We start from the raw sequence: 18,523 nt of genomic DNA on the forward strand, positions 1-18,523 counted from the left end.
AACTGTTTGGCAATGTCTAATAAAGTTCAGCATACATGTAACTTATGGCCTAGCAATTCCACTCCAAGGTATAACCCCATAGAAATGCACATATATGTTCACCAAAAGACTCTCGTATACCAGAATGGCTCATAGTAGCATTATTAATAAGCGTCTCAAACTGGAAAGCACCTGAACAATCATCAAAAGGAAGAGATGAGCTGTGACCTAGTCATACAGTGGAACACTACAACAACAACGAAAAAGAATGACCCAATACTACAGTCAACAATATGTGTATATTTTACAAACCACTGTTGGGCAAAAGAAGCCAGAGAAATATACTATATGATTCCATTTGTTTACAGTTAAAAAAATTGAAAAATAAAACTATGGTTTAGGAAGTCAAGTCAGAGATTATGTTGGGGGAAGAGATGAGGTAGCACCTGGGAGGAGGCACAGGTGGGTGCTTGGTCATGAATGTTATGTTCTATGTCTTAATCTGGGTTTAGAACACATAAGTGAAAATCCAACATCCTGTACAAATATTTCTGCACTTTTCTATTTGTATGTTGTACTAGAATGTAAAAGTAAAATGTAAAATAATCCTACTCCAATTTAGTAATATGAAATAAAAAAATACCCAATTCTACTTTAAGGTCGTTCTCTTTGTACCTACTTCTTTTATCTCCATGAGTATATGACAAGTGGCTGTGAGTATGAATATGTAAACGGGAATGAGGTGGATGGGAACAAGAGTATTCTACACAAATTCATTTTTTTGAGACAAAAAAGAGAAGAAAATCTAGCTTTTATTTTAGAAAAATAACATTCTAAATAAATGGTTGTTGCCATTTAAAAATTAGACTTCTTTTATGCAGGAAACTCTAGGCTTTCTTAAGATATTTGCTTTGAAGAAGAGAAGGTTATGCTGCTGAACCACAAGGAAGCATGTGTATCATAAATACTTCTAGGAGTCCTTGAAAAATTCAGTTTCCAGTAAATTGAGATCATCTAGAAGATGCTGATTAGATAATGCAAAAAGTGGCCAATTTACTCTTGGTACTAGTGACTGAGGAGTCTCTGGCAGAAGTTTTATATCCTGATCTAGATATTCTAAAAATATGAAATGTAAAACTTAACCAAAATCCAGTTATGGTAACTCCAATAAACCTATATTTTTTATTGCAACAGAATTAATACCCTCTTCTGAAGACTTATAACATTTAAACCCATCCCTGATAAAACAGTTACTTGAAAATTACTCTTTTATGTTTGTTTAGGGTTGACTGTAAGTAGACTATCCATATAGTGGAGCAAAGATGTGAAGATATAATATACTTGGGCATTTCTAAGGAAAGGATACCATTTTTCTCAGTATCCTTGGTTTTTGCATGCTGATTTATTCCAGGTGAATAAAATGACAGGTTTGAAGCTGAACAGACAAAGTAATAGTTAAGAGGAGAATCAGAGACTTACAGGAATTCAGAAAACCACTTTAGGTAGATTAAGAGGTTTTGCGATATAAGGATTCAGAATGTCGCTCTGCAATGTAAGATGATATCATGAAGTAACTTCATTTTGAACCTACAACATAAGCATTGATGTTTTGCTATATTCTGTATACACCCACTTGATGATGATTAGTCATAAGAACAGCTAATCTATGGGCAAATGCATTGTTCAATCCACAATTATCATTAAGAGCCTTGTATGTATATCTGAAGACTGTGTGAGCTGCAATTTAAATAAGCAAAAAAGATGATTCAATTAGTGTCACCAGGAGTCTATGCAACCTAGCAGTACAACAGAAAAACACATTGATAACTAAGGCAAGGCAAAATGTTCATGCCCCCAAGAGTTGACAAGAAAGTGTTACATGGATTCAAAAGGGAGAGAAAATGGGAGAGAGATTGAACAAGACAAATAACAGCAGGATCAGGAAAGGAGGTGGATTTGACTTGGAATATATATATATATATATATATATATATATATATATATATATATATATATATATATATATATACCTCAAACCTATTCCTCCCACAGTTTTCCTTATCTCAATAAATTTTCCTGAAAATTTTAACACAGGCTAAATTCTACTTTAGTTAATAAAATTGATAATTTCAACAGCTTTCCTAAATAGATCACTGAACTTGCTAAAATTTATGATCTGAGATTTACTGGAAAATATTTCTGAGTCTAAGGTCAAGATATCAATATCTATGGTTGTACACACACACGCACACACACACACACACAGAGAAGAAAAATACAGTAATTTGTGTATTTTTAATAGTATACAAATAAATAAAATCAATATTTACATCTATGATTATAGACACACACATTCCTAAGATATGTCATAATATTAATAACATGTAAATTAATGAAAGTATTAAAAGTAAAATCAATGGAACAAGTACATCCCACTGGCAAACAAAAAGGTGCTCCTCATGGCTATTCATCCATTAAACTCACAAGGGGACACCACCACACACCCGTCAGTATGGTTAGCATGAAAGAGACAGAATACCAAGTACTGGTAAGGATGTAAAGCAAGGGAAATGCTCATATACTGTTGGTGGGAATACAGTATTCAACAACTAATTGTGCCCTCAAATGAGCATCTATTACTTTGTTTTTCAACTCAACATCATCTGCTTTGGGAAGGGCCATTTCTCTGTCTCATTCTATGGAGGTTGTTCTACATACATTCCTGCCTCCCCAGCCAAAAGTGCGGAGAGTGGACTATATCCCTCGACATAGAGATTAGCGTAGTGGTCAGCATTTGCCCCAAGCTGCCATTTGAACCTGATGGCATCCTTGTACACTACTGAGCTATTGTTTCTCATTTTCTCTATTTAGAAAATTTTCTATTGCAATTTTTGTATCTATTTACCTTCATCTAAGAGTAATAGAAAGGTGTCTGAATAGAGGCCCATAAACTTTAAGTTTTAAACATTCTTTCATAAATTTAATTCCTTTGCACTTCTAAATAGCTCCTGGTTTCCTTTAAAGATAAACAGCTTTTTATTTAAAGTATTTAATTATTAAGGATTTTCATATCCCAATGAGTTGAATAGGGTAAATATCATTATTCTTATTTTGTAGAAGGAAAAGATGACACAAAGAAATAAAATCATTTAGTTTAATATCAAAGAAGTTGGGTAAAAGGTACAAAACAGAAATCCACATCATCTAATGGCTATCTCGACACATTTTTCATTAGGATTCATGAATACATTATATAGAAAGAGAATTGATAAGTCTAGACCAATACTTAAACCTAGATTCTAGGGAAATATAAAACCGATGTTTAATTTGAGTGTTTTCAGCAAGTAAAATATCAGTGCCTTTGGTACAAAAATTCTTGTTTACTGAATATTTTCCCATTAAAAAAAATCCATTAAAAATCCTCTTACTAAATATTTCCCATTAAAAATTCCCATTAAAAGTTAGGTAAAATGAAGAAATTCTAAAAATTTTATTTTTTTGTTTATCAAACATTAATTATACAATTATTAGAATTTTTCTCACTTAAAAAAATAAGAGTGGTAATCTATTTTTAATGGGAATTTGACTTCCAAAGAGTTTTAAAAAAATGTTAATTGGCTTTTCAGAATAACTAGTAGGCTGTGTTGTATAAGAAGCTCATTTTACTACCTTTGGAAAAAAAATTCCAAAAGTTGCAAAAAAAAAAATGGGGAAAATGTGTTTTTTGTTATAAAAGGAAAGATTAGTTAATAGTTGATAAACAATAATCTAATCAAAAGTATCCTATATTCCAATTTTCTAAGGACCATTTTTACTTCACTTTCCTTGAATTGTCATTCAGTCATTTGATCTTATCTATAATGAATCCATTCTTAACCTAAATTAGGAAAACAGGAATGGGAAAAAGCAAGGAAGACAAAACAGAGAAAAAGGAGTATGACAGCAGAGGGATGCTGGGAAAAACCCAAGTAATACAATTAGAATAGAGAAGGATATTGACAAGTGAGAAAGTGAGAGCAGAATATTAAAAAAGAATTGGGTAGCTGGAAAGGGAAGGAGGAAGAAGAGAAACAGAGAGTGAGGAGCAGAGTGAGAAAGGCAAAAGTTGAGAGGACTAGAGTAAGCAAGTGAGCATGAATGGTGAAAAGAAGAGGAAGAAAAGAAATGTAAAAGAAATAAAAAGTCCTAATCAAAGTCTGTTTATTTGCTATATAAAGTTAACAGAGCTTAGAATAATACAACAAACATAGTATATAGGCAAATAATTAAAAAAAAATGTGTCCTTTTATGGTATAAGAGCTCTTATGCTAAGACTGCAATTCAAAAGTCCTATTCTGAATTCTGGTGTGAAACTGGATACAGAGATAAGAACAACTAGCCCAGAAGTAGAATCTATAATAGTATATTTAAAAACTTAATGTCTCATTTAAAAAATTACAAATCAGTGGGTATGTGATAGATTCTTTATTAAATGATCCAGCGATATTAGATAACTATTTAGAAAACATATTATTTAAATCCTAACAAAAATGCTAGATCCAAGAACAAAAAACAAACTTCAATATGTAAAAAAGGGGCAATAAATTACTGGGAAAAGTTTTTACAAAAAAATGGATAAGGACTAATGTCCTTAATAAATAAATAGTATATACAAACCAATTAAAAAATAAAAGAACTAAGAGCACCTCCACTAGAAAAATGAATTGAGGACATAAGCAGACAATAGAAAATGAAAATGGCTAGTGTTCATAAGAAAAAATATTCACTTGCACTAGAAATTTTTTAAAAAGGCAAACTGAAATATAAATGCAATTTTTCACTTAGCAAGTCACAATGATTAAAAATAATATTCAAGGTTGACAAGTTCTAGTGAGATAGCTACACTTAAAACATTTTAGTAGTAATATAAAATAATACTATATATTATTATAACCTTTCTGAAGGACATTTTGGAATTATGTAGCAAATATTTTAAAAAGAAATACACTCTGACTGAATGAAATCAGAAATACAGACAAAGATTTGGATAAAAGGATATTCACTCTAGTTATTTATAATAGCAGCCTATTGGGAAATGGTTATGTAAATACAGAATTTATTTTTGGACAGGAATTTAATTGAATTTTTCCCATGTGGCTAACTAATTGACCTACCATCATTTACTGCCGAGTTCAACCTTTCCTCACTGATGTGAGGCTATACCTGTGTTTGCATATCTACAGTGGTCTGTTTGTAGGCATTCCATTCTCTTCATTGGTTTGTTTATTTCCCTGTGTTAATATTACACAGACTTAATGGCACAATTTTAGAATGAATCTTGATACCGGGTAGAACAAGTTTCTCTGCTTTCATATTATTTCAAGAGAAATTTGTCTATTTCCCCCTGCACCTTTCTTAATCCATATACATTTTAGAAACAGCTCATTTAGGTTCCCCACCAAGATGCTTTTGAGAGGTTTGAATAGAATTGAATTATAGATGCATCTGAGAGAAATGACATCTTTTAGATATTAAGCCTTACCCTCTAAGAACATGATATAGGGCTTCATTTATTTAAGTCTTTTTTTTTTATGTACAGTAAGCCCTCACTTCATGTCATACATATAGTTTCTGTGACTTTAAGCAAAATGAGTTACAACAAAATCAATTTTACCATAGGCTAATTGATATAAACAAGTCAAATTCCTAGAGCACTCATCAATGTCATAACAAAACGATGCTGAGGAAACATTTGAGCATCTGCTGTACTCACATATGCATCTATTCCTCTCTCTCTCTCTCTCTCTCCATATATATCTACTTAGATATATACATTATCTATATCTATATCTATCTATCTATCATCTATCTCTAAATATATCTATGTCTATACATAATGGGCTCTTACAACTTTTGTGATATTTATACTGTATAGGAACTTATTATTTTATTGCTGTTATAAACGGTATCTTAAAATTTTAACTTTCTGTTTTGGGCTGGTATAGAGAAATGCTACTGATTTTTGTATACTGATCTTATAGCTAGCAACTTAGAGCAACTTTTAATGTGTTTCCTTTCTGGTGGCCCACTTTCTCCTATCTTAGGGGATATCTGAGAACTCTGGAGTGTGAAAACTATCAGGCATCATTCAGGATGTTAGTGTGAGTTGGGGAGAAGGTAGATAGGCAGGTCACCTCATCCCCCTGACTGGCTATGACGAGACACGGAGGACTCTGCTCTGAAGTGGTGCCCATGCCCACGGGGGAGGCCTTGTCTTCCTGAGGTAGGCTGCTCAGGCCTGGGACTATTGTCTTCTGTTTGGGAGCTGGTTCCTTCTAGGCCTTCAGATTTTAGTGTACCGATCACCTCTTCACTGGCTACCCTGTTGGCACCTGCCAACCCTCACCCGTACCTGGCCTTATTCCCTATTACATAGTCCCATTCATGCCCTTCATGGTCGGTATGAAGCACTTTATGAGTGTTTGTTTGCTCTCTGTCCTCCCCATCAATTGCAAGCTTCATAAGGGCCAGGACGAGCTCTGTTGTTCTGTATTCCTGGCACCTGCCACTAAATGCAATAAATGTTCGTGACCGAATAAATGAATTAAATGTGTTAAACATCTGTTTCAATTTTGAATGTTAATGGTACACTGCATCATCATTTAAAATATATTTTACTGGTATAATTTTATTTTATCATCATAACTGCCATTTAAGATAGGCATTACTAGTTGCCATTTGACAAATAAGGTAACTGAAGCACAGGGAAATAAGTAATATGGTCTGAATTAATAGCTAGACACTAGTAGAGGTGAAAACAGAACCCGAATCATCTATTTAATTCAAAATCTAATTAAAAAACCATAGAACAAAAGAAAAAAGAGAAAGAAACGAGTGAAGGAGGGAAGACAAGACAAAGGAAGAATAGAGGGGAGAAAGTGCATTCATTCCTGAACTTTCCATGTCGAGGTCACATCGTACAATTTATCCTGCTAAGAATTCTTTAAGTCTCATACTTTAAGCCCTTTAGGAAACCTCCTACCTCTTTAAGACACTTCAGGCCAGTAGACAGATTGAGAAAACTTTCAAGCAACACTGTTCTACATGAATCATACACAGTGGCGAATAAAGGAGTTTGCAGTGACAGACTACATCTCTTTTTCACAGCTACATTTCACCAGCATAAAACTTGCAGGTAAAGTCAGGTCACATAATCAAGTCTGATAATTGTAAGACGTACTTACAACATGATTTAAGTTCCAATTTCAGGTTCCAGTTCATTCTCTCATAATTTTTCTGCCTTAGTCAACACGGCACAAATCTTTGACTCACTCTTAACATTTAAAAGCCACATGAGAATATCTTCCTCATCTTACCATAGTTGTGAGGGTAGACATAGAGTTACTTTCTTTTGGAATCATTATTCAAAGAAAGAATCATGCCCTCAACTTTGGAATTTTAATCAATGATATTATAAGTCCATATCCTTTCTTCATCCCTAAGTCTGATGATAAAATGGTGATAACCTCTATTCATTCTGGCTAGCTGGCTTCATATTGTGAAGTTACAGGAAGGAAAGGAATCCTGTACTTTTCCCAGTCTTTTTGTAGTAAAAGAAAAAGTATCATCCCCTAAGTTAATAACACCATTTTTGTCATTTGCAGGGGAAAAATACTTTCCTGCCAAAGGGTAATCCACATATACAAGCTGACTGCTAGGTGAAACTCTGACAGAACGAGACCTTATTATAGAGTCTATTGACCTGGGAACTCTAAATTGATGAAAAGTACCACTAACCTCTTCCTGAACCCAAACAGAGTAATGATATAGTATTGATGCAATTCTTTCAGCTCCAGGAGGACACAGCATTTCATTCTTAATCCAAAGTGGTTTATCAGGGATGAACTGTGACATGTCCTAAAGCTTAGCGATCACAATCTCAGGACCCCGACATACCCATTACTGAGACATCATATTCTATCAGCAGCGTTGCTTCTTGTCCACACTGTTTCAGAATACTCATGGCTTCAGCATGCGTGGTTCCAAGAAGCCGAATTCCATCCACACTGAGCAACCTATCACCCGGTTTGATTGTGCCCTCTCTGAAGGGAGAATAAAGGAACAGTCTCTATTAATTTAGCATAATGAGACTTAGCATTAATAGTCACTTAGCCAAAGTGGTTCTTGCACACATCTCCTGCCATCCATCCCATTTGCATTTCCTTTTAAGCATCAAGTACAACAGTAAGAGAGTAAAGTGGTAACCCTGAACAGAAAATTGCTGCAATATGAAAATCGGTAATAAGAAAATAACGACACATTAGCAAATAACCAACTTACCCACAATTAACTCTTGGGGTGCACAAGTATTAAAGGCACATTTTCCCTTTCCTAGGCTTTTCCCCCCCTAAATGTCTAAAATTGATTTATTAGAGCCCAGGAAATAGCACTCACCTATTTTCCCAAAGCCAGGTGAGCAGAAAAGCCTGCTGGTTCCATTCAATTTATTACCAGTGAACCCAAGCAAGATAGGGAATGCTGGTGAAAAACTTCTGGAGTCTGTAAATTTTCCTACTGATTTATAAGGCCATTTGGCCATCAGTAAATGGATTCCGCCTCACATTTGCTGGAAAAGGCAGGGAAATAGGACTTTCCCTGCTGTGACCACAGACACTCAAGGCACTGGGAGGAGATGCCTCAGGACCTTATTGACATCACTAGGGGACAGCACCCTCCTGCCTCAGGAAGGGTCACAGAAATGAGAACATCAAATTGGGGGGACGACAAGTTTCAGCTTTGGGAAGAAGAAAAACTAGCTCTTAAATATGTTTTACCTAGATAACTCTCTAAAGTATTTTCACTTCGAATTTTTTTCTTAAATTCTTAGATTTCCTCTAGTCCTACATTAGTTTAGTAATACATCGCTCACAAACTAGCAGCCTGCTTCTGATGCTTCTGTCGACTTCAACTCCAAATGTTAATAAGAAATAAAAAGTGTTCTCACATGCTTCAGGAAGAATAATTCATTAGAGCAGCATGAAAAGGGAAAAACGCGACGTTTCCCTGGAAAGTTGGACTTTGGATAATCCTCTGCAAAGGCAAATGCACTTTAGCACAGATGAGAAACCTGTGCCTTCATATTGTCTTATTTTATACTAAACACAATCTTTTTTTCAAAAGTGAGTGCACAGTATGAGCTGTGAAGGAAAATAAGCCTGAGTTCCTATCCTAGTTCTTCCATGTACCAGCTGGAAAGTCATGTAACCATAGTGGAACTCAAGTTTGTCATCTGTAAATGTAGATAAAAAATACCTCGTTTAGTGGATGGTTGTGAGGATAAAAGAAGATAATGTCTGGCGATCCCTTAGCACAGTTCCTGGCACATGGCAAGAGCTCAGTAAGTCGTATTTATTATTATTACTATTCCTATTGCTTAAGAAAAGGTTTTAAACATTTACCCTGGTCTGAAACATAGGGCAGAGTCAAGGGCACTCAGTGCGTTTTCCTCCTACCCTTCAACAATGTCTAATGGCTGGAGTGTGTTCGTACACCATCATGGGGTCCACTTTTGATGTGGAAGTTAATACAAAAATAAGTATCTCTTGAGACATCTAAGTCTTGCGTTTACTTGCCCCCCCCTCCTAGTTTATGATATGAAAGATGAAGGAGCTATTCTTTAGATATTCAAATTAGCAAGGAAGAGAAAGCTCTAGAGACCAACAATATTCCTTCCCCTTCACTAAAAGTCACCTACTTCCATTCTGACACACAGGACCATTATCAAAAGATAATAACAATAATGGTAAGGATGTTGATCATAGTAAGAATCAGACCACCACCACCTATCTTTCCAGGTTAAGGGATTAGCAATTGGAGCTGATGCATTTCAAGTGCCTGCCTTAAAAGAGCCAGCTGTCTTTTATTAAGAATCTACAGTAGATACCATGTTTCCCTGAAAATAAGACCAGGTCTTATATTAATTTTTGCCACAAAAGATACATTTTATTCATTTATCCATGTACAAAAATCTACATTTATTCAAATACAGTCATGTCTGGCTGATGATCTTAACTGGGGCTTATTTTGGGGTAGGACTTATATTACGAGCACCCTGAAAATCATGCTAGGGCTTATTTTCCAGTTAGATCTTATTTTCAGGGAAACACAGTAGGTCCCTGCAAGGCACCATATATCTCCAATCTGTGGTCAAAGTGAAAATGTTGAAAGGTGAGTATTATTATCTACATTTTACAATGGAGGAAACAGCTCAGAACTGTTAAGCCACCTGCCAAAGGCACAGGGGTAGTAAGTGTTCAGCTAGAGTCAAGCCTGCTTTCTTCTTATTCTGCAGCCTAAACTATTTCAGTTTTCACATTCTGCCATATTTGCCTAATATCTATCTTTTACTGTGCAATTTATAACTCATCAGCGTCTATGTCAAAGTCCCTAAGCTTTATTTAATCGATTTGGATAGCGACAGAGGAAGATGAGGTTTACCTGTCAGCAGGCCCTCCAGGACGAACACATGTTATCACAACCGGACGAGATTTATTCCTATCATCATGGGCTCCCCCTAGCAAAGACAAGAAATACAGCTTCTTTCATTAAAAAAGTTTACTTACAAAATGCCAGCTGAGAAACCGAAGCACATTTTGTTGATATGTGGAGGAAAACATGCAAAAATTTTCTTCTGGCATATAATGGCCTGAAAAATCTTGAATTCATTTTAGATAGAATATGTTTCTGAAGTCATCATTTCTCTACCTCACAATAAATATATGACTGTAACCATGGGTGACATATAAAATATTTAAAAATTCGTGTGGCAAGAGCATCAACTAATTATAACAAGTACTAGCCCAATTAGAACAGCTGCCAGTACTAAACGAAGGGCAAAGGGGGGAAACCTGGTGCCAATTAACCTGGGCTATCATACAGATGAGTATGTCTACAACCTGATATATAGGGAAAAAAAACTAAAGTAAAAGAAAAAAAACCCAAGGATTAAAAAAGAAAGAAAAAAATTCAAGTGGCTGAAGTGGCCTCCATTAAAATTGGCATGTTCAAAATTTGGGGGACCAATTTGACAGACGATGGTAAGACAATTGCAATGCTTAAATGGGAAATTCAATTTTGGGAATTTTGCTAGTTTCTTTTTCTTTTCTTTTCTGTTTTTTTTTTTTAAATTGGGGAACTGTGTGTTTTTCCAGGACCCATCAGCTCCAAGTCAGTGGTTATTTCAATCTAGTTGTGGAGGGCACAACTCAGTGGCCCATGTGGGGATCGAACCGGCAACCTTGGTGTTATGAGCACTGTACTCTAACCACTTGAACTAACCAGCAGCCCCTCTAGTTTCTTAACTATTCTTTATGTGACCTGACTTTCTCGTACATCAACATGGCTGCCCATCTGGGTGGTCTCTAGTTTGCAAGTATTTGACAAATACAAACGTGTCAAGTATTAGTTCCTTCATGTTTGCCTGGCAAAACAGACAGACGTTTCCCAAACTTGGCACAGGTAGAGAGTTCAACTAAAAGAACCCAGCCTAAGAGAAAAATACTATTATGTGACTTCTCTTTAGCAAGGCGATCATAAAAAGATAGGTTTGCTCTCCCCTGAAGAATATTAATTTAGGAAAAGATAGGGGCTGAAGACAGTAAGAAACCTTTCCATAATTTTGATGTCTAAATTTAAATATATAACAGTGAATGCATGCTAAAGGGTGAAAGAGCTCTACATTTCATGATATATAACATTTTATCATTATTTGAAATAACAAACCAAATTTAATTTGTGCTTCACTTAGGTTCCAGAAGTTTAGAGATGCAAAGCAAAAAAACCAGAAACCACCCAGAGACCAGTGGTATTCTCAGTCCTGGATGCACATTAGCATTACTCACCTGGGATGCTTTGGTAAGAATATTAATGCCACGCAGGGCCGCAATGCAGACCAAATCTGAATGTCAGGCTTCATACATTAGACGAGTACATGTACCTACAATTCTACAGTTAAGAATCACTAGATAAAGTTTTCTTAACCAAAGTGAAAAGCAACTTAGTGGCAGAATGATTTTCCTATTGGCCCAAACCATCTCCCTTAGCTTGGTGGCAAGGGGATACACTAAAATTTAACTCTCTAAGATTTAGGCCAGAACATCATTTTTCATTCTATGGGAGCAAGGTTCTATTGTGTGGGTTTTAGAACCTGTGACATACAGCATTAGAAATGTAATTTCATTCATCAGCGAAAAGCCTGTTTTATTTTCCCAGGACCCATTCTAATGGGTTAAGAGGAAAGTCTCCAGTACCACATGACTATGCTCCATCTGCAATATTTTTCCCTTCTTCCTGAATGCCCTGTCCTCGTATTCTCCATTCTACACTGCCGTAATGTCTTATTTGCCATGATAACATTTTCCCACAGTACTTTTTCATTCTGAATTTTTTGTGTGTGATTAACCAGTGATTCTTAAAGGATGACCTTTGAAGCAAGGAAGACCCTCCAGATGGTCCTCAACTTATCTAAATATATAAGCTCTTTATTTGATTCTCATTGAAAAATTATGCAAAATTCCACAATCTTTTATGTTTAACCAATCTACTAAGGGAGTTACTAAAGCCTACAAAAATATGTTACTCATGAACTAAAATGGGTTCATTATTACTAAGGTTTTAAAACTACTATAATATGAAGAATTCTGATGTCCACACAAATCTAGGCAACATTCAATTATTTATTTATTCATTTTGTTAAGTGCCGACAGTGTAATAAGTAATAGTCTAAGCATATTAAAAGACTCTTACTGTGTATGCACACCCATATAGGTATTTGAAATTCCTGCAAATTGTGGGAAGGCCATTTTGCTAACATTACATCATCAGTTTTCTTGAGGTGGTTGCGAATTTCAATTGCTTCTATTCCTTTTAGTTTTTAATGCTAAATTACTGTTGGTTTAGTGCTTTCATTAGCAATTTGATTTGTTATCGATTAACCATACAGCAACTCGTGATAAATATTTGGACCAGCAGTATTTTTTATTGCAGCTTCCAATAATTAGGTCTGTAGGTGTGCGATTCAAGTGCCTCTCGTTCATACCTATATTGCAAAAATAGATTAGTATATACCATCTTCCGAGGTAAAATTACTTGTACACTGACTTTTCATTATATTTATTTAGCTCTTTTACATAGACGTTTGGAAACGGTTAAGGTAAATGATTAGGGTAAATTGATTTTGTTGCTCCACCTGAAAAATAGGACCTGGTCAAAAAGTGTAATAAAAGAGTGTAAAAATCTAAACCACTCTATGAGTTCCTTGTTGCCCATTTTCTCTCTTGGATACTTTATCAACTTATGTCTTAAATTCACTGGACTGTAATTTACTGTAAATAGGGGTCCTGTCTTATGACTATGGAGCACTTGGACCTGTGCTGACATGTTGACATATTCTTAATAAATATTTGATTGATTTGTTAAATGATTGACACAGAATGAAACCTAATGCTTAAGACAAGTATATATGAGTGAACACATCTTTTATTCCTTTATGTCCATATATTAAGAAACCTAGTTAATTTTAATTAATGTTTTAATAATTTTGGTAGAATTTTGATTCTGGTGAAGTATAAAATATAACAGACAGAACCAAAAAGATCAAGAATTGTGAAATGTAAAAAAATCCCCGATTCCTATATTGTTCTCTGTTGAACTTCACTGTCACACTAGGAATTATGAGTTGTTACTGTCTTTAAGAGGTAAAACTTCTAATAAGACAAACAATATTAAAAACCAAAATTAAAGCTCAAAATTAATGGTTTTATAGACAAGTTGGAGGTACCTGAAATTTTTATTATTAATATTATCCCATAATAAGATGAGTTGAGCTGATGTACATAGGTACCCAAGGGATTAGATTATCTTCAATCAATTTTTAGAAAGCTACAATAACAAAATGTATTTCAGGAGAATAAAAGTTGCTTAATCTTAGTGTATTAAATCAAGCCATACTTATAAACATTTTTTTCCACCAAGGAAAACAATAATTTTTAGTTAGGTTACGAATTCAGGGATTTATGGCAACAATGACTTTTTTCTTTTGTTTTTTATCTTTAAAAAAATTTTATTATTAAAGTGTAGCTAACATACAATATTATATTAGTTTCAGGTGTACAACATAGTTATTCAATATTTATATACCTAACGAAGTGATCACCAGGGTAAAGTCTGGTAACCATCTGTCACTGTAGAAGTTACCACAATATTATTCCCTATACTGTACATTACATCCCCATGACTTATTTATTTTATAACTGGAAATTTGTACCTTTTATTCCCCTTCACTTTTTTCACCCACCCTCCTACACCCCTCCTCTCTGGCAACCATCATTCATGAATATTTTTGACCCAGTGATATAGAAAAATATAAAGGGAAGGCAAAAGACATGCTGAAAAGTGACAAATCAGTAGGGTAACTGTGACTAGGCAAGGTTTACAGACAATGAATTCTTGCTGTGTATTAACAGACTAAAATAAAGCTAGGTCATTTGGATTCCACTTTGATTTCCACTTATTGCTGGATTTCTTTAAAGGAGAGGGTGCAAATATTAATATTATAAGGTGACAGTATGTGCTGGACACATCAGGTTTTTTGAAGATTTTTTGGTTCACACCCGATATTTCACTGACAAGTTCTCTAAGAATATCTGATGGTTTATATTTTTTAACCATCACCTACCTCGTATTACAAAACCAAACGTATTGCCTTCTTTATGTAATGTGACCTCCACTGTTCGGAAAATAACACTCGATCCTTGAACAGCTGAACACAGAAAGGAAAGAGAGAGATATAAGTCTCAATTCATAATAACATTTATGAATTTTTTGATGTGGCATAAAATAGTACAGATTCCTGTTGCAAATAATTCTTGTTTTGAGTAATAAACTAGCAATAATTTCTTTTCAAAAATGTTAGAAAAAAATAATTGGCATGACATACAAATACCACAAGAGTCATCTGCATATGTGACATATAGGTTCAAGTGGAATTAAAATCATAGGTATTTCCTTTCCTCTTGTGTATCCAGTTTCTAGATGGAGGGTAATATTCACCAAGTTAAAATGCTATATAACAAGAGAGATAATCTTCATCTGATAAATAGAATTGTTTTCCCTTTGTGAAATGCAAAAACAATATTATTTTCATAAAACATACGAAATAATTAATATATTTCTATTTTATAATAAATAAAAAATATATGTACCGTATTTGCCAGCGTATAAGACGATTTTTTGGCCCGGAAAAATATGCCTCCAAGTGGGGGGTCGTCTTATACGCCAGGTACACTTCAGATAGACTGCCCATAGTGCTTGCCCCGTGCCATAGTGGCCTCCCGATGCCCGCCCACTTCATTCCACATACCGTTCAGGCATCAGCAGCGCTGCTGGGTGTATGCTCGGCTGTTACGCGATTTTGCTGTTATGCGATTTTACCACACTCGTAAAATCTACGGTACCAGTCTATAGAGTGTGTTTTCTTTAGTGAATTACCGGTATGTTTACCGGTAATAAACTTGCACTGTTTTATGTATATGTTTGATTACATACAGCCTTGTGACAGTTTTCCTGCATGTCATAAGCATTTGAATATAAATTAAAATGTTGAAATCAAATCTGATATTGTTTTACCTTTTATTTGGTGTGTGGAAGGTGTGCGGAAGAGGGGGTAGTCTTATACGGCGAGTATATAACAAACTCTGTATTTTGAGTGGAAATGTTAGGGGGTCGTCTTATACGCCCAGTCATCTTATATGCCGGCAAATACGGTATTTGTACTAATGCTTTTTACATTTATTTATTTTTAATGTATTCATATTTATTTTTGTAAAACTTATGAAACAATTAATGTATTCATATTTATTTTGCAGCTAGCAAAGGAAGAAAAAGTACTATTCTCAAATTGCTGTTAATATATTAGGCCAATGCAAGTAGATTTCCTGACATAATGCAAAGCAATTAAACAAAGACAACAGCAACCCAAATGAAATCTAAGTACATTCAAAAAAATTTCTACTGACTAATAAAATAAAGATCTACTTAATTTTACCTGATATCATCATGCTTATGTTGTTTGCTTGTTTATTGCTTTCATTTCTCAAAATGAAATTGCATTGCCAGGTTGCAATCTCTAATTATATTACACACAGTATGAGGGTGTAGTCACTAAACTATGGTGTAAGATTGTTTTCAAGAAACTGGTGAGTAATTCTGGTTATATAGTACACTATTGCTGAATTAAAGACAAAAAAATCCCACCAATTAATATTTTATCATTATGAATACAAGGATGTTTTTATTCATGGAGACAGAAAATTTGCAAACTATAGAATTTGATGGTCTTATATCCTTGTATAATGATATCTAATTATCTAATGCTATGTTCATTATCAATGACATTTTTAACATTGTTACTAGATCTTAAAGGCTATATTACATAAAACTATCAACAAGAAACACATAATTTAAAGGCATTTTTTAACAGCACATTTCTTGCCATTTATAGAAATTAGAGATAATTTTAATTTAGCATTAATTACAGTTATTTTTAATTATCAGAAATTCTGACTCCTCAAAGAAATGGACATGATTATAAAAAGTACACAGCTAAATTCACAAAACTGCACACACCTGGCTGGGACATAACAACAATAAGAATTTGAATCTGCTGAAAAACAACATAAACCTATAGCTGACCAAATGTTTTGGTACACTGCTGATTTAATTAAATGTCATATTCTTGCTATCAGGGGAATTTCAGTTTATTCGAATTAGCTAGGAACAGTGCATACAAATAGCTGAAACTGTTGAGGTACAGTTTTAATTAAATGAAAAAACCCCCCCACAAAACTGAGTTCAAATAAAATGTTTTCTTGTTTCCATGACCCAATAAGCCACATGGAGAAACTGGCTAAGAACATGATCTTTTCATTCTGTTGGTAAGGGAGGGAAGAAAAAAAAATTGGGGGGTAAATAATGAGCATCCACTGTGTGCCAGGAACTCTGCAAAGGGGTTTACAAATGATATTTCACTTAATCATTACATCAACTTTCAATTATATACAACCAAATTCTAATTCTGAGCCACCTGTCATCGTTGGCTGGGTGTCTGTTCTGGGAATGCAAAGCTCTGTAATTTGAATTTTGCTTGAGCTAAATCTTGCTGACCACAAAAGTCTTACAATCAAGTCTAAAATCAATATAAAGACTTTCAGCATTGTCTACAGCTTTAGATTATCCACACTATTGATGTTTTATTATTTACAAAGATAAATGTGAATGTTGACTACATTTAATATAATTAAATACATTTGGTCTTTATAATTTTTATTTGTCTGATTGGCTCTTGATGACTGGGTTTTTATGTTCAGCATGAGGATATCCTGTATTGCCACATAAATTTGACTCATGACTCCATATGTGTATATGTGGACATAAAGATCCAATTAAAGGGCTTCCCCAAAGGATCAAATCTCGTATGTAGAAGGGTCAGGTAGAAACCAATTCCCCAGTGCAGAAATACTCTTCCTTAGGATTTTAGTTTTGCTATCGTCCTTTGTTTCTACATATGAATATGCATGCAGTATCTTTTACTTTGGTAGATTTGATTTTTCTAAAGTATATACTTCTTCCCTGCTCTCAACTCTTACCTCAGTAGGAGAATGAGGGTTGTGTGCTCCCTTCATCATGTTGGGCTTGTTCATGGGACTTGCTTTGGCCAACAAAATGTTAAGAGATGTAAGCAGAGGTTGGAAATGTGCTCAGAGGTTGGGCTTGTCCTGTTTTTCCTTTGCCATTGTCACAGGAAGAGCTTTCCCTGGGTAGTGGTTGCTCCTTCAGACTGAATCCCAGAATGAACCATGTGTAGGAGACCTGAGACAGCTCCTACCCACCACCACCACCACCACCACCACCACCATCATCATCATTACCAACATCATCATCATCATCATCATCATCATCATCATCATCTGTCTACTTTAAAATTAGCATTGAGAAGTAAGAAGAATGTCACAGGGACATGCTTTAACACATGTATCTGAATTGAGGAAGGATTCCTTCTGATAGAAAACTAGTCTGATTTAGCTGATGATTTAACTGCCTTTGCCAATTAAATTCTGTGGTATTTTCAAAATAAGCATCATGCCAGAAATGACATCCTTGCCAACTATTTAAGTTATGGACGAAGAGTTTTAGGTGTTTACTAAAAAAATGGATGAGGGTAATATTTCAAAATTCTTTAGGAGTTATGTGACCAATGAATTTGAAGGCCCTGCTCTAAGACCTTAATACACAAACACCTAAGATACTGTTTGGTAACATTCTTTCTATTATAAATATGGTCTGAAAACATCACATCATTTTAAAGTCAAGAAGACATGTAGAGCTCATATAGATTTTATTTTCATAAAGAAACTGAATCTTAGAAAAGATGAGTGGTTTTCCCAAGAGATAGTTCCATTTTTCATCTATCAGATCACACACACACACACACACACACACACACACACTC

At 34.7% G+C, this 18,523-nt stretch overlaps 1 protein-coding gene across 10 annotated transcripts in view; it reads right to left on the minus strand.

The window, feature by feature from the left end:
- GRIP1 (glutamate receptor interacting protein 1) overlaps positions 1-18,523 on the minus strand; it is a 397,622-nt gene that overhangs the window by 117,319 nt on the left and 261,780 nt on the right. For all 10 annotated transcript variants that reach the window (XM_019640580.1, XM_019640581.1, XM_019640579.1 and 7 more), the window contains exons 5-7: positions 14,693-14,776; positions 10,456-10,531; positions 7,915-8,060 (exon numbers count right to left, since the gene is read on the minus strand). In XM_019640580.1, the coding sequence (XP_019496125.1) occupies positions 7,915-8,060; positions 10,456-10,531; positions 14,693-14,776 (306 nt within the window). The remainder of the gene's footprint in view (positions 1-7,914; positions 8,061-10,455; positions 10,532-14,692; positions 14,777-18,523) is intronic.

Source organism: Hipposideros armiger, unplaced genomic scaffold (assembly GCF_001890085.2).
Source record: "Hipposideros armiger isolate ML-2016 unplaced genomic scaffold, ASM189008v1 scaffold_51, whole genome shotgun sequence".
NCBI classification, from domain to species: domain Eukaryota; kingdom Metazoa; phylum Chordata; class Mammalia; order Chiroptera; family Hipposideridae; genus Hipposideros; species Hipposideros armiger.